The sequence below is a fragment of the Lucilia cuprina genome, chromosome 4 (genome assembly GCF_022045245.1).
Source record: "Lucilia cuprina isolate Lc7/37 chromosome 4, ASM2204524v1, whole genome shotgun sequence".
In the NCBI taxonomy this organism is placed as follows: Eukaryota; Metazoa; Arthropoda; class Insecta; order Diptera; family Calliphoridae; genus Lucilia; species Lucilia cuprina.
The window spans coordinates 94,464,579-94,484,788 of NC_060952.1; the positions used below are offsets into that span (position 1 = coordinate 94,464,579).

Consider the following 20,210-nt stretch of genomic DNA (forward strand, 5'->3'; position numbering starts at 1 on the left):
AGAACTGAACTAGAACTGAACTAGAACTGAACTAGAACTGAACTAGAACTGAACTAGAACTGAACTAGAACTTAACTGGAAATGAACTAGAACTAAACTAGAACTGAACTAAAACTGAACTAGAACTGAGCTAGAACTGAACTAGAACTGAGCTAGAACTGAGCTAGAACTGAACTAGAACTGAATTCAACATGGTAAATTTCTTCGAGGGCGTAAGTAGTTTCTAAATTTAAACACTCTTTCTTAATTTGAAATTTTGTTTTCAAAAAAGTAAACTAAAATAACAATATGCTCAATATGTTCTAATAACAATTAATGATAACACACAAAAAATGGACGTTGTCTAATTGTACTCGGAATGATAATTAATTAATTTGTTTGTTTATTTTCACATTATTTAATAATATAAATCACGCTCTACGAAATATTGATTTTCTAAAGAGCAAAAACAATTTAAAATAAAGTATCCCTCCTAAAATACTTAAAAGATGTTGATAAGAATTTATAAAAAAAGTCGCAAAATTGTCTATAAAGTAGATAGAATTTCATTGAAAAGATCAGTTGCATTTAGAAAATTATACAAGCAAGTTGTTTTAAGTTGGAAAAAAGTATTGAAAAATAAATTTCAAGTTTAAAGTGTGAACAATTTGCAACACGATTAGACTGCTAAAACATGTTACTATATCTAATAATTACATTGAGCACCTTAATTGTAGTCTATTTAAAATGGCGTTATAGTTACTGGCAACGTAAGGGTTTCCCCTATGTAGAGGCCCAAATACCTTTCGGTGTTTTGGATCCGGTTATACGCACTTGGAAAAAATCTCTTGGAATGGCAATTTACGATGTCTACAGAGAGAGGAAAGATAAAGTAGTGGGAATTTACTTAATAAATCGTCCGGCTTTATTGGTGCGTGATGCTAAATTGTCTCGAGATGTTTTGACTAAAGATTTTAGTAGCTTTCATGATCGTGGTGTTTATGTGGATGAGGAACATGATCCCATGTCAGGAGGTCTATTCTTTTTAAAGGGTAAAAAATGGAAGTCTTTAAGGACAAAGCTAACACCATCTTTTACATCGGGTAAATTGAAGGGAATGTTCGGTACCATAGAGGATGTATCGAATAAAATGGTGGATTATATTCGTTCACAATTACCAGAGGATGGAAGCTCTGCGACAGTAGAAACCAAACAAATTTTTGTAACGTAAGTACTGAAAAAAGTTAAGAAATAAATCTACAAAAATTTATCTAATTGCTAAGTTATATTGTTCTAATTTTTTTCCTTACTAATAGAGAAATTATTTATTTTGATTCATTTTTTTTTTGCAGCTACGCTATTGATATTATAGCATCAACTATTTTCGGTTTAGATGTCAACAGTTTTGAAAAACCCGATAATGAGTTCTTTGCTTTAAGTCGAAATGTAAATGCAAATAGCTATCTTGGAAATTTCCGTGCCACTTGCCAATTTTTGTTTCCAGGGTAAGTAGAAAGGCTAACAAAAAGTAATATAAAAGATAAGGAAAGGTCATTAAAATACGTATAATTGAAAACAAAATTGTTTATTGTTAGAAATGAACTGGAACTAACTACATAGAACTGAATTAGAACTAAACTAGAATAGAACTAGAACTATAACTGAACTAGAACTAGAACTGAACTAGAACTGAACTAGAACTGAACTAGAACTGAACTAAAACTGAACTAGAACTGAACTAGAACTGAACAAGAACTGAACTAGAACTGAACTAGAACTGAACCAGAACTGAACTAGAACTGAACTAGAACTGAACTAGAACTGAACTAGAACTGAACTAGAACTGAACTAGAACTGAACTAGAACTGAACTAGAACTGAACTAGAACTGAACTAGAACTGAACTAGAACTGAACTAGAACTGAACTAGAACTGAACTAGAACTGAACTAGAACTGAACTAGAACTGAACTAGAACTGAACTAGAACTGAACTAGAACTGAACTAGAACTGAACTAGAACTGAACTAGAACTGAACTAGAACTGAACTAGAACTGAACTAGAACTGAACTAGAACTGAACTAGAACTGAACTAGAACTGAACTAGAACTGAACTAGAACTGAACTAGAACTGAACTAGAACTGAACTAGAACTGAACTAGAACTGAACTAGAACTGAACTAGAACTGAACTAGAACTGAACTAGAACTGAACTAGAACTGAACTAGAACTGAACTAGAACTGAACTAGAACTGAACTAGAACTGAACTAGAACTGAACTAGAACTGAACTAGAACTGAACTAGAACTGAACTAGAACTGAACTAGAACTGAACTAGAACTGAACTAGAACTGAACTAGAACTGAACTAGAACTGAACTAGAACTGAACTAGAACTGAACTAGAACTAGAACTGAACTAGAACTAACCTAGAACTGAACTAGAACTAACCTAGAACTGAACTAGAACTGAACTAGAACTGAACTAGAACTGAACTAGAACTGAACTAGAACTGAACTAGAACTGAACTAGAACTGAACTAGAACTGAACTAGAACTGAACTAGAACTAGAACTGAACTAGAACTGAACTAGAACTGAACTAGAACTGAACTAGAACTGAACTAGAACTGAACTAGAACTGAACTAGAACTGAACTAGAACTGAACTAGAACTGAACTAGAACTGAACTAGAACTGAACTAGAACTGAACTAGAACTGAACTAGAACTGAACTAGAACTGAACTAGAACTGAACTAGAACTGAACTAGAACTGAACTAGAACTGAACTAGAACTAAACTAGAACTGAACTAGAACTGAACTAGAACTGAACTAGAAATGAACTAGAACTGAACTAGAACTACAGCTAAACTGGAACTGAACAACATCGTTGAATCGTATTCATAACATATACAAACAAAAAAGTCAAATATTTATAATAAAAACCTGTACATAACATCTTTGCAGCTTGGAAAAACTATTTCAACGTATGGGCTGGTCAGAACCTGCTCCTGACTCTATGAAAAAACTAGTGCGTCGCACTATCGAATATAGAGAAAAGAATAATGTTAAACGTAAGGATATGTTGCAATTGTTGTTGCAACTACGTAATACGGGAAAAATCAATGATGATAACGATGAAGAATGGTCGGCAGAGAAAACAAAGGGTAGGAAATTTTAAGCACACAAAATAACAAAAATAGTAGTATATGTGTGTGTTCACTTACTCTACCAAGAATTGTATAAAATTTAAATTTTTAATAATATTTTCCGGTTTTCTTTTCTTCTTGCTTTGCACTAAAAAAGATGCTCTAAACAGCTTGTCGGTGGATATGATAGCAGCACAATTGTTTTTATTTTATGTAGCCGGTTTTGAGACTTCTGCCTCTACTACTGCTTTTACCCTCTACGAATTGGCACAATACCCTGAACTTTTGAAAAAAGCCCAAGAAGATGTTGAGCAGGCTTTGGAAAAACATGGCAAAATGACTTATGATGCTTTGAAAGATATGAAATTCTTAGATTTATGCATAATGGAGACAACACGTAAATATCCAGGTTTACCCATATTGAATCGTGAATGTACCCATGACTATCCCATACCCGATACAAATTTGGTTATTAAAAGCGGTACACCAATTATAATCTCATTATTTGGTATGCATCGTGATCCTGAATATTTCCCTAATCCGTTACGTTATGATCCTGAAAGATTTTTGGAGGAGAATATGAATTATGATCCCACTGCTTATATGCCATTTGGTGAGGGACCACGCATTTGTATAGGTAAGTTGAGCTTAGTTTCTCTTTTACAAGAACAACTTTATCCTTATTTTTTTTATTTAGCTCAACGTATGGGTAGAGTAAATGTAAAAGCCGCAATTGCTCAAGTATTAACAAATTTCAATATTGAATCCAATCCTAATCGTCATGAAATTGAAATTGATAACTTTGGTATTCCCATAATGCCTAAAGGTGGTATACCAGTAAAATTATCACGAAAAATTAAATAAAATTTAAATATATTTTTAATAAATGTAAATAGTTTGTAAAGATTTAATAATGATTACTAAAAGATAGTTATTTTAAAAACAAGATCCTAAATTTATAAAGACTGAAATTTTGAAAATGTTAAAAGATTTAAACATTTAATTCTTCAATGCGAAAATATCACGATTAAAATAAAATTAAACAAAATCTATTCACATTGTTTCTATTTTTTATAAAATAAGATTAGAACTAGAACTGAACTAGAACTGAACTAGAACTGAACTAGAAATGAACTAGAACTGAACTAGAACTGAAGTAGAAATGAACTAGAACTGAACTAAACTAAAACAGAACTAGGACTGAACTGTTATCTTCTTTCTAAAAAAATATGAGTTCATTTCTATATCAGAGCTACTTTTCTACATATTCTTATTAAATCAACAAATCCAATTAGTATACGAACTGATCAATTGTAAACACGTTCAATTAATGATTAAACGCATGGAAATAATTAAAATTAAATTATTGAAGAAAATACTTAAATACAATCAACATAACATATGTACGAAACATTTAATTGTGAAAATGCTTTAATATTTAAATAAATTCACTAAAAATTTATAATTTTAAATTGTAATTTGTTTTGTTTTGAACAGCTGCACCAGACTTCTGTGTCTAATGACTTTCAGTAGACGGCGTTAGAATGTAAAAATATAGTCGGCACTTGGAATTAACTTTCGAGTCAAATAAACAAAACAGTGCACAAAATAAAAATTAAAACTTAAGCAAAGTAAATTTCGGAAATTTAGCCAAATTGCTAAAAAATTATGCAAAATATTTCTTTATTTTTAAGAAGATTTAAAACGAATAATCTTTTTCGCAGGCGGCTAGGCCTTGTCGGTTATTAACCATTCGACACATTTAATACAACTGTGTGTTATGGTTACAAATAGAAAAAAATGCTTATGAGAAAGAAAACCACTTACCTTCGCTTTATGTTGTTCTTAATACCACAGCAAAGATTAGATTTACAAATTATATATTCTTATTAATTATTTTTTAAAAATTTCGTTTAAATTGTAAATAAAACAATTTACATGAAATATGTTTTATAGCTTTTAAAAGCCTGTCGCCATTTTTACACAAAAAAACACACACACAAATCACACTCCAAGAGTGTTCTCATAAACGTACGCAGTAACTCAATTAAAAACAACGTTGTTTTTGTTGTAATTGGCAAAGACGTCTGTAAAATTTATTTTTTGAAATGATTTTTGACACTTTTAAACGTAAATAATTGATAAACTTTTGAAATATTTTAATAAAATTGTTATTAAATGTTAAGATTTTAAAGGAATTTTAAAAATTAAGGCAATTATTTAGGAAAAATTAAGCAAAAGCAACACACGACCGACGAACGACATTCCCAAGAAAAGTCAGACGGCAAAAAACTAAATAAAAAAGAGTTGCCAGATAGAGGGGTAAGCAGCAAAGGAACAATAAAATCTAGGAAAGAATAAAAGCAGTAAAAATAAAGCTTAGAATTTAGTTATTAGTTATTATTTAGTTCATGATACAAACATTATTATTTTTTCATTTTATAGGTTTAAATAATTACAACAATATTTTCGTGTGTTGTTTTTTAGTATATAGCTAGCTAACAATTTTATTTAATATTGTTTTGAAAGCAGCAGTGTTTAGTTTCTTTTGGTTTATGCTTACTAAACACGTCTTTTGGATGACAATTAAAAATGTCATATATTTTCTTTGTCTCTCTTTTTCTCTTTTATTACTGTCTTTTACCTTAAAAAAATACAATAGGGGAAAAATGATGTGGATTTATAATTAACAAGAAAATTTATTTAAAACTGAAGAAAAAGTGTTAATTTTGTTAAAATTTGTTAAAAAACATTTAAGGTATTATTGTTACATAGAAAACTTCTTATTTATTGGTGAATAACATAAAAATTTCTTCCTTTACAGTTAAGGGTCTTCTCTAGTACGAGTGAAAAATTTAGATTTTTTTTACCCCAAAACACCCCTGACCCACATATATTATTCGTTTTTTTTTTTAATAAATTTTACTACATTAAGACGTCGCGTAGTACATAGCTACATACATATATCGCTAAATTAAAAAGCACGTACCCGTATCGCGTACAATTTTTGTTTGTTTCTTTCCGATAGACCCCGAAAAGGTGGTCTTGAAGTAAAATAAACGAAATTACGTGAAAAACAAATATCGATAAAAAATAAACAAAATGACGATCATAGAAGGTAATAAAGATGAGGCTTTACGCTGTATTGATATAGCGGTCCAAGCATTATCCGAAGGTAAATTGGAAAAGGCCGAAAAGTTTCTACTAAAGGCAGAGAAACTTTTTCCCACTCAGAAGGCCAAAGGTGAGTTAGTGGAATATGTAAAATAGGTTTTGAAAGAATTTTAATAAAAAACTTATTTATTGAAAGAATTTTAAATTAATTGTATTTCTATGGAAATAATATTGTATAATATAGTGATTTCCCGGAGAAAAACAATTAAACCTATTGTTATCTAAAGAGGAAATTTGAAATTGTATTTATTTAAAATTTTGTTTAAAAAAATAACTTGCTTTTTCTCTTAGATCTTTTAACCAAAGTAAAAAGTTTCCCCTCAAATGGCGGAGGTTCTACTGCGTCCTCCGCCAATAATGCCAGCAATGGTGAGGGAGTGCGTAAACGTAAATTATCGGACTCACGTAATGCTGAACCTGACTATACCTCCGACCAGTTGGAGGCTGTACGCAAAGTCAAGAAATGTAAAGATTATTATGAAATCTTGGGCGTAACAAAACAATCAACCGATTCGGAAATTAAAAAAGCCTATAAAAAGCTTGCCTTGCAATTGCATCCCGATAAAAATCGTGCCCCCGGTGCAGTAGAAGCTTTTAAAGCGGTGGGCAATGCTGCGGCTATCTTAACGGATCCGGAAAAACGTAAACAGTATGATATGTATGGCATTAATGAGTCACATAGTGGTGGCAGTGGTGGAGGTAATGGTGGCATGCGTGGCAATTATTATGCCAGTGATTATGGCTATGCACGTGGTTTCCAGGCCGATGTAAGTGCTGAGGAATTGTTTAATATGTTCTTTGGCACCGGGTTTCCCCAACAAAATGTTTACATGCGCTCACAGCGTCGCCGTCAACAAAGGGAAGAAAGAGAGGTATTTGTTTTTTTAAGTTTAATTGTATATACTTTTGTTTATTTCATATAATTGCTTATAGAATCAATCCTCATCATCAGCTTTGATAAATCTTTTGCCTATTTTACTGCTTATTGGTTTGTCTATGATGTCCTCTTTCTTCATATCGGATCCCATTTACAGTTTGTCACCCTCACAGTAAGTTTGTTTAACAATACTTTTTTATAAATATTTAAAAAATGTATTTATTTCAGTAAATACTCGGTTAAACGTGAAACCAATGGCTTGAAAATACCCTATTATGTAAAAGACAATTTCTATTCCGAGTATCAAGGTTCGGTGGGACGTTTAGAGGAATCGGTGGAAGAAGATTTCTTCAATCATCTAAAACACTCTTGTAGTCGTGAAAGAAATTATCGTAAGTTTTTTTTTCAATTTTTAATACAAATACAAAGAAATATTTTTAATTCTTTGCTTTAATCTCTTAGGCGACTCCATGCTGGCAAAGGCACGTAGTTTCGGCGATCGTGATTTGTTCCGAAAGGCCCAAAATATCAATATGCCTTCGTGTGACAATTTACAAAAATATTTAAATACATAGTTTAATTTATTAAGTTAATTATTGATATAACAATAGCTGCAGCGGATTAATATTTTTAAATTAAACTTTAAACGAATTATATATGTATTGTTTAACACTTTTTGTTTAAGTTTTTTTCTTGGATTTATAAAAAAACAATTTTTTGAAATTAAAATTTAAATGTATCTTTGAAATAACGTCATGGACATATGAAAGTTAAATGGTATGTGCAAGAAAATTATATGGTTTAGATTAAATTTAATTGGTTTAAATAAAATTCATCATTATTGTGTTAAATTTTAATGTTGTTTTTGTTTTATTGCGGTTTATAACTTTTAAATTGAAGACTTGGTTCACACTCGGAAACTTTTGATTTTTGAGTGTTGGAGAGTACGGAGTTTATCGCACTGGGAAACTTGTTTTGTTATTCTTCTCATCCGTACAACAACAAATCAATGCAATTAATACATAGTTTCTGAAACAAAAGTTTCTATGTGTGGACATTAAGGAAACTTCAAAAGAGAATTAAGAAAAAGTTTCTCAACAGAAGTTTCCTAGTGTGGACCAGGTCTTATGAATAAGGCAGTTACAATGTTTTCGGTGTTGCCAGATGTAGGAATTTGTCCCCAGAGTGGGGATATTATGTTTTATTTGGAGATTTTCGAATAATTTTCATCTATTTTTGATGATTTTTAAACAAGTATTTTCATTTTAGTATATGGACCAGTTTTAGATATTTGGATTAGGTTTTATACTTTAACCTATGCGATTTCGATAATTTCAGTTTGACAACTATTGATGTCAAAAATTGCAACAAATAGAATAAATATAAATAATTTTTTTTCATTAATAATAATAATATAATGTTAAATGGCAGTCGAAAAATATACTTTTAATTAAATGAAAAAAGTCTAAAAGTCGAAAAATCGACTTTTAACTAAATACAAAAAGTCGACTTTTCATAAAATGCAAAAAGTCGACTTTTCATAAAATGCAAAAAGTCGACTTTTCCTTTCAACTATAGAACCCTAACACAAACGTTTACATTCTCTACAGGAATATTTGGTCTAAAACAAATCATAGTTCTAAGAAAATCAAGTAAATAACCAATTGCATTTTAATTGATTAGCTCCTTTTAAAATATTTATTAAGATTATCAAAAAAAGTATAACTTAAAAAAAACTAATTTGCAATAATGGCCTCCAAAGCCGCCACTACATCTCCACTCTGTTCACGCAATACTTTTTCAGCTTGCATTTTGGTAATCAACATTTCGTTCATCTAAAAGTAAAAAAAAAGAGAAACAATTTTTAGAGACATAAAGAAATTCCATACTCCTTTGCAACTTACTATAAGTTCTATATCTTCTTTTTTAACTTGAACCATTTGCAGTTCCTTTTCTTTGGCCTCCCTTAATTCATCTTCCTTTTGTCTTTGATTACCGAATTGTTCTACAGCCTATAAAAAAGCAAAGAATTAATTTATTTCTTAACATAAGTGCTTCAACCTACACTTGATATATTGGCGGTGGAGATTTCCTTTTCTTCAGCATAGTCAGTAACTCTTTCGAGATCGGCAGCACCACCATCATGTTTAGTTTGCTTTTTTTGTTTCTTATCTTGGACATCGTCTTCAGTGCCATTAATCTCATGATCAGCCATTGTTATTTAAAATGTTTTATTAATAATTTTAAAGAAAAATAATGTGATTTACTAGGTTTTTATAAAAAAATGTGCAAATTTTCTGATTGATGAGAAAATAACAAAGAAGAAGAAGCTTAAGTGACACAATGTAAGGTGGATTTTTATAAATAATAGGTTTATAAATTAATTGACATATCAGCTATCACGATAATAGTTTTTATACAAGTGATTTGACATATATCCTACAAATAGCTGAGCTTAACCTCACGTAAAGTTGTCGTGATATTTGATAAAGCTGTGTTTAGTATTGATAACAAAAAATACTATCATTATATGTCATTTTTAAACTTGGCAGCACTTGAAATAAAGATAAATAAATAAAATTTTACTGATAACAAAACTTTCACCAAATTAATTAGCAAATTATATTTCTTAAAAATAATGTCTTCTAGTCATAAAATAAAATTGGAAGTTTGTGTGGATTCTATAGCATCGGCTATAGCTGCTGCTGAGGGTGGTGCTGCACGTATAGAGCTTTGCTCAGCTTTAAGTGAAGGAGGCCTGACACCTTCTGTGGGTATTTTAAAGGCTCTTAAAGATTTACCTCTATCCATACCTATATTTTGTATGCTAAGACCTAGAAGAGGTCATGATTTTGTTTATACCGAACTCGAAATGTCTGCCATTTTACATGACATGGACTTACTGCTGGCCGAAGGAGCAGATGGTTTTGTCTTTGGTGCTCTTAACTCTGGCAGAGAAATTAATATAGAACAGTGTCAACAGGTGGTGGAAAAGGCTAAAGGTTTACCGCTTACCTTTCACCGGGCTTTTGATGTCACCAATCCCGAGAAAATGCATGAGAATGTGGAGTTAATTATAGATATGGGTTTTAAACGCATACTATCCAGTGGTTTTAGGCAAACGGCCGAAGAGGGATTAGATTATTTGTGTCAATTAATAGCTAAACATCATAAGGATATAACAATTATGCCAGGTGCGGGTGTAAATGTAACAAATTTAGAAGAAATTTTAACCACCAGCAAATGTACTGAATTTCATGCCTCCGCCAAAGCGGCAGCAGACAATACTGAGGAGAGTAATAATGTTAATAAAATGGAATGTGAGGTATCTATGGGTAAGGCTGATGTACTACCCTATGATATTTGTGATAAAAATGTTGTACGTAAAATGGTCACAATTGCCAAAGCAATGGCAGCTAAATAAAGCAAAAAAATATGGTTAATAGATTTTTTCCTAATTAGGTACTATCTCTCTCTTTATAAAGTTTGTTTCTAATTGGAAAGATACATGAATTTGCTAGAACATCAGATAAATCAGGTAAAGAAGTGAACAATCTGGCGAGTTTTAGATAGCTAAATAAACATTTTCACATAGCTTTTCCTTAATATATAATACTAGATATATATTGTGTGCACTAAGTGAGATATTGGGGGTCAAAGGTTACAAAATTTGTGTTTTTAGCAAATATCTTTTTCATATTAAGGAAAAGAATTAGAAAAGATGATTACGACCTGTGGTGACCTTATCAATATTTTCGGACATTGCACTATGGGTCGGAGAGTGATAACTGATGTATCAGATATTAATTATGTATCTTTAGCTAATACTAGTTAGAAAAAATAACGACATAAACTGTGTTCAATCAAATTTCTATGAGTACGTTGTATGAAAACTTTGTTTTATAAACCTTTTATAAAATAAAAATGTTATTTGTGAATAAGGCGGTTCGTATACATTGCATATATGATCGTTATAATTTTTGTTCTTATTGGTTAAACTTTTTAAATTTTACAAAAATATTTGATCGGTGTGGCAACACTAGAATCAAACTGTTAAAAAATTATAGCCGGCGTCACAAATTTTAGATGGCGACAGCAAAAAAAATCTACATCTCAACCGAAAATTGTTTTTTAAAAAGTTTTCCCTTTTATATAAAAATACTTGGACCTTGTCCACACTAGAAAACTTTCGTATAGAAACTTTTTCTTAATTCTCTTTTGAAGTTTCCTAAATGTCCACACAGAAACTTTTGTTTTAGAAACTACGTATTAATTAAAGAGAAGAATAACAAAACAAAAAGAGTTTGTGCCGGTCCACACTAGCAAATATTCGTAGAGAAACTTTTTTTAATTCTCTTTTGAAGTTCCTAAATGTCCACACATAGAAACTTTGTTTCAGAAACTACGTTTTAATTGCATTGATTTATTTTTGTACGAATGAGAAGAATAACAAAACAAGTTTCCTAGTACGGGAAACTCTTTCTCACTAATGCAAAATCAAAGGTTTCCAAGTGTGGACCGGCAGTTACATAAGACCTGGTTCACATTAGGAAACTTTTTCTGAGAAACTTTTGATTTTTGTGTGTGAGAGAAAGAGAAAGAAATATCAACCATCTCTTTCTCTCACACACAAAATCAAAAGTTTCCTACTGTGAACCAGGTCTAAATTTGTTTGTCGATAATTTCATCAAAGATAACATTCCGTGCAAAATTTGTCTATAAAATGAGGATGATATATTAAAAAATTGTTTCATTCAAAGTTTTTGATTATATATCATATGCGTAAAACAAAATATCAAACTGCGGCTGTGATTATACCGGCTTTGCTATTGAGACGGCGGTGTCACAATTTCAAAATTAACCGGCGGCTATAAGCCGAATAACTCTGCAGTGCACAAAACGGCCAACCATCAAAGAACATCAATTTTTGCAAAAAAAAAATATTTTTCAAATAAATTTATTTAAAAATACGCCGGAATATTTATAAAAAATGGCTGTACGTTTAACGCAAAGATTGCTCAAGACCCAAACACCATTCCTGTGCAGGGTAAGAAAAAAGAAAGAAAAATTGTTAAAACTAATATTTGAATGAAAAAAAATTACATAATTTGGCGACAAAAAATAATATCCTGTGTTTGTTATATTAATATTTTTATACGCAAAATTTTTGCAGAGTTATCCCCTGTTGGTGACCAAGGAAAAAACTGAAGATGTGGCCCATACCAAATCTGCTTTGCAAAAAAAATTAACTGTAAGTTGTTTTTGTGCAAAATATTTATTTTTTGTTATAGCTATAAAAATTGTGAGGTTATAAGTATAAACTTTTATTTTCTTGTAAAAATATCAAAGAAAACAGATATTCCTTCAGCTCAATATGGTGGTCGTCATGCTGTTACTATGTTGCCCGGCGGTGGCATTGGTCCCGAACTAATGAAGTACATTCGTGATATTTTCGCCTACTGCGGTGCTCCAATTGATTTCGAGGTAATTGACATTGACCCCTCCACTGAGGGCAATGATGATTTGGATTATGCCATTACCTCCATTAAACGTAATGGCGTCGCCATCAAGGGTAACATTGAAACCAAATCTCAGAGTCTAGCTGAAGTTTCCCGTAATGTAGCCATTCGTAATGAATTGGATTTGTATGTTAATGTTGTGCACTGCAAATCTTTCCCCGGTATTCCTGCACGCCACAGCAATATCGATATTATTTTGATTCGTCAAAATACCGATGGTGAGTATGCCATGTTGGAACATGAATCAGTGCCCGGTATTGTTGAGAGCATGAAGGTTGTCACCACCGAAAATGCCGAACGTGTAGCTCGTTATGCTTTTGAATATGCTCGCCAAAATGGTCGCAAGAAGGTGACCACCATTCACAAGGCCAATATTATGAAATTGTCTGATGGTTTGTTCTTGGAAGTAGCCAAAAAGGTACACAAAGATTATCCCGAATTGGAACACAACAACATGATTATCGATAACACTTGCATGCAGTTGGTATCTAATCCTCATCAAGTGAGTGAAATAGTTTAAACTTTAAAGAATTTGTAAATTTTGAAATTCTATATTTTCTTTATATTTCTTTAGTTCGATGTCATGAACATGACCAATTTGTATGGTACCATTGTTTCTAATGTCATTTGCGGTTTGATTGGTGGTGCTGGTCTTCTGTCTGGCCGTAACTACGGTGATCATGTTTGTATTTTTATTATAATTATTATTATTGTTTTATACAATTTATTTGTTAATGGTTTTTGTTGTTGCTTTTTTTACTTCCTAAGTATGCCATTTTTGAACCTGGTACTCGTAATACTGGTACTGCCATTGCCGGCAAAAATATTGCCAATCCTGTTGCCATGATTAATGCCAGTATTGATATGTTGAATCATTTGGGACATAAGGAACATGCCCGTGTTATTCAGGAAGCCACCTATGAGACCATTGTCGAAAGGGGTATTAGAACTCCAGGTATGTTTTGAATTAATTTTTTAATACAACATTTAATTGCTAAAATTAAAACAAGACATTTTTAATTATCAAACCGTATACTCGACCATAGACTAGACTGTAGACTAGAGTCTAGACTAGACCATAGACTAGACTATAGACTAGACTATAGACTAGACTATAGATTAGACTATAGACTAGACTGTAGACTAGACTATAGACTAGACTATAGACTAGACTATAGACTAGACTATAGACTAGACTATAGACTAGACTATAGACTAGACTATAGACTAGACTTTAGACTAGACTATAGACTAGACTATAGACTAGACTATAGACTATGAAATACATATATTCATAATACTCTTAAATTTTTAATTTCCAGACGTGGGAGGCACTAACTCCAGTACCGATGTGGTTAAGAGTATTTTGGATATTCTCTCTAACAAGCGTGTTAACTGGTAATGTCTCCTTTTTTATCTACCACTGCTGCACTTTGTCTTATGAATTATTTTTTATTTGAAATATTATTTATTTATGTATTTTTCCCCTATTTAACCCTCATCCCTCACATCCCCTAAACACACCCACTTCCTGTTTTTTTGTCTTAAAATATTTTTATATTACGATTATTTACTTTGATTTGCCTGTTATAGTTAGTTTATTTTTCCCCACTTAAACTTTAATTAAATTTGTCGTTTTATTATTTTAAATTGTTTTAATTTTTTGTTTTTCAAGTAAAATTAATTTATTGTTTTAGTCTTATGTTGTAGAGTATTATTTTCTTGTTTTATATAATTTGTATTATTATTTTTCTTATTTATATGTTTATATCACCCAAGCAAATAATTTTTTCTTTATATTAAACGAATTTTATGGTTTTATTTATAAAGAAAAACAAAGTGTTAGATTATGTAGACAACAATGCTTTAATTAACCTTATGCGTTTTGTTAATAATTTACTAAACCGTTAATGTTACTAATTGGGTTTTAAATATTTGGGTTTTTTATAGTAACTGGTCCATAATTAAGGGGCTTTACTAACCATTGTTTAAGCAATTGTGTTTTTTTATAATGTGTAATCCTACACGAAATACATCTTTAGCACAAACTCTTTGCAAACACGCACTATGTATAATTTTCTTTGGGTATTCAAGTAGTACAATTGGTTTTTTCATATAACACGTATGTAATGATTATTTTTTTTTTATTTTTAATTGTAATTATTATTTCATTTATTTTGGCTTTTTAAATTGTTAATTGGTTTTTTTTCAAAATTTTTTATTTGTATTAAAAAAAAAAAAAATATTACAAAAATTGTTCTACACAAAAAAAAAACGCAAAACTAATAACAATATGTTTAAATTTTCTCTCTTCCCTCCTACCCCCTGTCAACTCATAAAACAAAAACCCCTGCCTCACAAATTACAACGGCTTTAATGTGTTCCCCCTTCACGCTACCACCTTGACATTTTTTTCAAAAAAAAAAAAAAATATGGGGTAATGTAAATGTGTCCAAAAACAAAACAAAAATCATGGATGGTTTAACAATATTTAAATGTAATTGGTTCAAATCACAAAAAAAAAAAAACAGGCCTCATGGAAATTTTTACAGCCAATTTTAAACAGGAAACCATTTCTTTTAAAGATATATAACATTGTTTTCAGTTTTTAATTTATTTAACCACCAAATATTACAATATTTTACAAACTTTAGTGTTTAAGTAACCCAACATAATAATACAAATACTAACTAACCTTTTGAAAAGCTGGAGAGAAAATCCCATTTTATTACTCCTTAACACAACACAATCAGCCTTTAATTAAAAGCAAAAGCCTAAATGTGAAGTGAAAATGTTAAAAAAAACGTTCCTGTGACTGTATACCATACTTATGATTGGAAACTTTGTTGAAAACTGCTTATCCCAAATCCCCTGTTCTTTGTTTTTTCTTTAAATCGTTTACAAAAAGGACTTAACTACAACTTTAACAGGTAATTTAAACTCTTCATGTTTCTTTATTTTCCTTGTATTTATTTCTTAATTCTAAACTGTTTTTTAATCTTTTTTTTTCTATTTTTCTTTCTCTTTTTTTTACAGAATGTCCTAAACTTTAAAACTATTTCTGTTCTTGCAACTTTTTTTCTAATTTACTTTATTCATTATGAGTTTCCAGTCATAATTACAACTATTCTCTACATATTTAGTTAAATAACTTAAATTTAAATTGTATTCTAAACATCTACTCTTTATCTAAATTTAACAAAAAGAAAAGCCTTGTGTTTTTCTCTTTTTGTTAATATTCAAATGCAATTTTTAATTATACATTACTTGACTTTAAAAAAATCCCTCCTTTTAAAATTTATAATAAAATTGTATTATTTGTGATTCTCAATTTATTTTTATGATTTGTTTAATTGTATTATTATTTTTTTTAATTTTTGTTAAAACCATGTCCCCCTCCCCCTTTAATTGCTACTTAAAACACTCTTTGACCATTATGTATTAAAAATTGTTTTATTTTACCATATATTATTGATATAATCGAATATTTGTTTAGATAGTCAAGTAAATAATTAAATTATTTGAAACCATAGAAAAAAAATTTTGTTTTATTTCAAAAATTAGTGGGAAATTTTGGACAATTGTATTTTACATAAAATTAAAAGGAACCATAGGTTGTGTTAGGAAGTTTTTAAACAATATAAAAAATGGTGCATAACCACTCGAAGACCTTAAAGTCCATTGTTATTCCCTTCAAGGAAAAGGATACAAACACAGAGAACACAAAAGTAAAAACTAGAAGAAAGAAGTTAAAGGGATATACCCAGCAAAAAAGTGAGGAAAAAGAAGTAGAAATTTCACCACAAATAATATACTTGAAGTACTTCCGACTTTGGTGAAAAACCTATGAATTTTACACTAGCGTGTCATTGGAGGGATATTGTTCATTGTTGTACATCTAATCTTATTCATAGATGCAATAAAAATCCGATATTTGGATGTTAAAAATAAACCGAATTCGTTCAATGACATGCTTATGTTAATTTCATTGGTTTTTCACTGAATATGTTATTTGTAGTGACTTTTCTATATCTCTTTCCTCACTTTTAACTGGGTTTTCATTTGTAAGGAAATATTTGGTTTATAAAAGCGAAAAATATATAATCGCATTTTTAGATGTGATTAAGATGTCGTTTGAAAGGAATGACATCAATTATTTTTTGCTAAGTATAATTACAAGTCTCTACGCCAAAGAATAAAGCGATAAGAGAGATGATCTTTGTTGCCCCCATAAAGTCCAGTCGAAGAAGTAGCTAATGCCCTTGACAAAATCTAGTAAACTGCGACGGTTAAGACCCGCAATATTGATCTTTTCATCGTAGAACCTATTTCCCAGCCATTTCAAACTGAGACTCTGTTTTGACAAAATCTAGTAAATTGCGAGGGTAAAGACCCACAATATCTCCCATTTCTTCGTGGAATCTATTTCCCAGTCATTTCAAACTGAAACTTTGTATCCTAGGTTGCAAATTATATGCTTTCCTCCTCATCTTTGCATCAACTACAATAGTCCGGTGTATTCCTGTCCCATTTACTGAAAATGCTCTAACTGAGCAGTGCCTCGTTAGAATACCTATCAGAATTCTTTGCCTTTGATACATTGTTATCCAATCTACTATTCCAGGACTCAGAATACTAACACAGAGACCACAAAAGTAAAACACTACAAGTAAAACCCGGAGGATATATAATTACAAGTCAGCACCCCAAAGAATAAAAAGAAAGGAGAGATAATCTTTGTCCCCCACAAAGTTCAGTCGAAGAAGTGGCTAATGCCCTTGACAAAATCTAGTAAACCGCTAGGGTCACGACCTGAACCTATTTCTCAGCCTTTTCAAACTGAGTCTCTGTTGACAAAATCTAGTAAACTGCAAGAGTCAAGACCCGCAATATACCCTTTTTCTTCGTGGAAATTGCAATTTCAGCCTGAGACTCTGAATCCTCGGACAGTTGTAAATTATATGTTAGATCTTCACTTGATTTCGACTCCACTTTCTCCTATTCCTCACATAACCTACAATATACCGGTGTTTTGCTGTCCCACTTACTCACAAAGGTCCTAACTGAGCAGTGCCCCGTTAGCATCCCTATCAGAATTTATAGACAGCGTCTATCCAGTCCCAAAAGTATTTTGTAAGCTCGTATATCAAGTTATGCCCATAGGGTCTTTGAGACATTGCAATCCAATCTACTATTCCAGGACTGGAATATTAGCCTGTAATAGTGACAAATGGAAGATTTTACCATTCTTTCTCTGTCGTTTATATCAAGTGTTGAATCTAACCTTGCTAGTTCGTCGGCAACACCATCAACATGCACATTACAACCAACGCAATCTGATGACAAACAGCGTCATAACGTCTATAATGGTATTTTTTTCAATCTACAACAAGGCGCAAATGTACCATGTGACGCGGTATTGCTTTGAGAGCTGAGAGACTGACCCCAGATAGATATGATTCCGTATTAGTTCCGTCGCTTTCGCTAGAATATCTGCTTGGAAGACTCTACATTTGTTAGGGTATCTGAAGGACCGCGGTACTTTCTTTTTTAATTAGCTCTACATGCACACAGACGGACACAGCTAAATCCGTCACAAACGCCCCCAACCCCCCACTATATTGATGTAGGATATAAATGTTTTAAAGATTTTGTATCTTAATGTCTGGATATTTTATATCGCAAAGTTAAACAGACAGTTGGTTGACCTCCGGTAGGTTAGTGTTCTAGTCTAGTAGACCGGAGGTGGTGGATTAGATGCAGAAGAGTAATACTAATTCGATCTAAATAAACAGGATTTTAAATGGGACCACCTCAAAGTTTTAAAGTGAGACCACCTCAAAGTTTATAAATAAATACGTGGTCAAACTATGTAAAGTTTCTAACAATAAAAAAAAAACAAATACTCCATTATTTAAATAAAAAATAATTTTAGATAAACTTTGTTCACTTGGTTTTAGAAAAATGAATCTAAATCATGATCTAAATTCTTATATTTAACTATTTTCAACTGATTACTTGAGGTACAACAAATTTGTTTATTCCTAAATGTAAACAATCAACACATGTTTGCTGGGTAAAATTTTCACCATTCATGACACAAATTTGGACATTTTTTACATCTGTTTTTAAATTCCCATAAACACTGTCACTTCACTTTTTAATAATCGATTTGAACACAATTTGTTGAAAAACGAATTTTGTTTTTAAAATTTTATTTTATTGTAACTTTTTTCCATAAAAAAATACGTCACAAAAAAAGTTCCTCCATACAGAGCTCCACACAGCAGAAGAATAGAAAACATAGAAAATTATGTTTAATATCCTACAAATATTGATGTTGTTGTTTGATTTTTTTTTAAATTAAAAACTAAAGAAAACACACTCGCAACACAGGTGGCGACGAGTCCGTCATCAGAATGCCTTGAGGGAATAAGCACATAAGACAGTGGCACTGTTTAGAAGCGCAACTTTTGGAAGAACCACTTGTTCTTGCCCTCCTTGTAGGATGACTCGAATTTGACACGAGTTTGGAAACGGTGTGTTTTCCTCTTGATGGGATCCTTAAGGTCCTTAGCCGACAACTTATCGAAACCGATTTCGCTGGCGGTGTAACGGGTGGGCATCAAGTGGTTGTAGTTCAATACCTTCAAGAAAGGCTTGATCTTGGACTTCTTCTTCAACTTAGTCTTGCCCATAGACTTGGTTACCTTGCGGGGGTATCTGTCGATACCGGCAACGAGAGCATGACCGAATGGCTTGTCGGGAGTGCCATCATCAACGGTCTTGACAATGATAGCCTTACGGCCGGCGTAACGTCCACTAAGGACAATTACGATTTTGTTTTGTTTCATAATCTTCCTCATCTTGCTGGCTGTTGGTTTATTATTATTGTTGTTGTTTTAGTTGTTGAACGGGAGCATTAGTTGTTGGTACCATCAATATGATATAAACAACACGAACACATAAAATTAAACAGAGAAAAAGTTAAATATTAGTTAAATTTTAAATAATAACGTTGTTCGATAAAATGCCAAAATAAAAATCAAGTGAATTAGCACTAATTCTCACTTTTATAACTTAATTTTCTTTATTATCAAACCATTTTTTTCTACACTTTACAACCATTAACATTCTGTCAAAATGTCTACTACAATTTTTCCATTTTCTTGGTGAATAATTTTAATTTGTCACAAAATAAATAAGCACATTCATAGTTTAATATATGTAGTTTTCGATTTTGCATTATAATTCAATGGATTTTTAAATAATTCACTTGATTTTTTTGGTAAAATATTAAAAAAAATTACGAACAGCACTTACAGGTCTTATGGCTGACCGGATATAGAGAAAGAGAAAAGGGTTGACATTTCGCACATTAGTTTGACACATCTTGTCAAAGCTGTGTTCACTAAGCATATCATAAGATAAACAAAAGCTACTTGCTATGAAATTGCTCATTGAGTTATCAATTCCCTCTGCATGCGTCTGCTACTTGTCATTTTGTTTTAGTTCT

At 31.3% G+C, this 20,210-nt stretch overlaps 7 protein-coding genes across 8 annotated transcripts in view; 4 read left to right on the forward strand and 3 right to left on the reverse strand.

The window, feature by feature from the left end:
* LOC111687906 (protein roadkill) overlaps positions 1-5,404 on the reverse strand; it is a 141,611-nt gene extending 136,207 nt beyond the window's left edge. Inside the window, exon 1 of the mRNA XM_046950119.1 lies at positions 4,952-5,404. The gene's annotated coding sequence lies outside the window, so the exon portion shown is untranslated. The remainder of the gene's footprint in view (positions 1-4,951) is intronic.
* On the forward strand, positions 556-4,176 carry LOC111682294 (probable cytochrome P450 6d5). The gene is made up of 5 exons (XM_023444205.2): positions 556-1,206; positions 1,332-1,484; positions 2,943-3,142; positions 3,282-3,761; positions 3,822-4,176. The coding sequence occupies exons 1-5, from the start codon at positions 674-676 to the stop codon at positions 3,986-3,988; spliced, it is 1,533 nt and encodes a 510-aa protein (XP_023299973.1). The 5' UTR covers positions 556-673; the 3' UTR covers positions 3,989-4,176.
* A 337-nt stretch (positions 5,405-5,741) lies between the features above and the next one.
* LOC111682295 (dnaJ homolog subfamily B member 12) lies at positions 5,742-8,026 on the forward strand. Its single transcript, XM_023444206.2, has 6 exons — positions 5,742-5,882; positions 5,949-6,368; positions 6,590-7,170; positions 7,232-7,347; positions 7,404-7,567; positions 7,638-8,026. The coding sequence occupies exons 2-6, from the start codon at positions 6,227-6,229 to the stop codon at positions 7,748-7,750; spliced, it is 1,116 nt and encodes a 371-aa protein (XP_023299974.2). The 5' UTR covers positions 5,742-5,882; positions 5,949-6,226; the 3' UTR covers positions 7,751-8,026.
* Positions 8,027-8,844: 818 nt separating this feature from the next.
* LOC111682292 (huntingtin-interacting protein K) lies at positions 8,845-9,526 on the reverse strand. Its single transcript, XM_023444201.2, has 3 exons — positions 9,241-9,526; positions 9,080-9,187; positions 8,845-9,010 (listed from the first exon to the last, which is right to left on the reverse strand). Exons 1-3 carry the CDS (start codon positions 9,388-9,390, stop codon positions 8,912-8,914), a joined length of 357 nt encoding a protein of 118 aa, XP_023299969.1. The 5' UTR covers positions 9,391-9,526; the 3' UTR covers positions 8,845-8,911.
* Positions 9,527-9,727: 201 nt separating this feature from the next.
* LOC111682291 (copper homeostasis protein cutC homolog) lies at positions 9,728-10,618 on the forward strand. Its single transcript, XM_023444200.2, has one exon. The coding sequence runs from the start codon at positions 9,814-9,816 to the stop codon at positions 10,597-10,599; it is 786 nt and encodes a 261-aa protein (XP_023299968.2). The 5' UTR covers positions 9,728-9,813; the 3' UTR covers positions 10,600-10,618.
* A 1,432-nt stretch (positions 10,619-12,050) lies between these two features.
* On the forward strand, positions 12,051-15,893 carry LOC111682298 (isocitrate dehydrogenase [NAD] subunit gamma, mitochondrial). Of its 2 annotated transcripts, none has more exons than XM_046949440.1 (7): positions 12,051-12,222; positions 12,349-12,426; positions 12,525-13,196; positions 13,269-13,376; positions 13,463-13,649; positions 14,017-14,092; positions 15,731-15,893. In XM_046949440.1, coding segments are annotated over exons 1-7 (1,179 nt in total). In that variant the 5' UTR covers positions 12,051-12,165; the 3' UTR covers positions 15,732-15,893. The 2 variants fall into 2 exon arrangements, with proteins under 2 accessions (XP_046805396.1, XP_023299984.2); XM_023444216.2 differs by lacking the exon at positions 15,731-15,893 and adding an exon at positions 15,226-15,516.
* Positions 15,894-18,892: 2,999 nt separating this feature from the next.
* Positions 18,893-20,161, reverse strand: LOC111682296 (60S ribosomal protein L27). Its single transcript, XM_023444208.2, has 2 exons — positions 20,018-20,161; positions 18,893-19,568 (listed from the first exon to the last, which is right to left on the reverse strand). Exon 2 carries the CDS (start codon positions 19,558-19,560, stop codon positions 19,153-19,155), a length of 408 nt encoding a protein of 135 aa, XP_023299976.1. The 5' UTR covers positions 19,561-19,568; positions 20,018-20,161; the 3' UTR covers positions 18,893-19,152.
* Between the last annotated feature and the right edge of the window lie 49 nt (positions 20,162-20,210).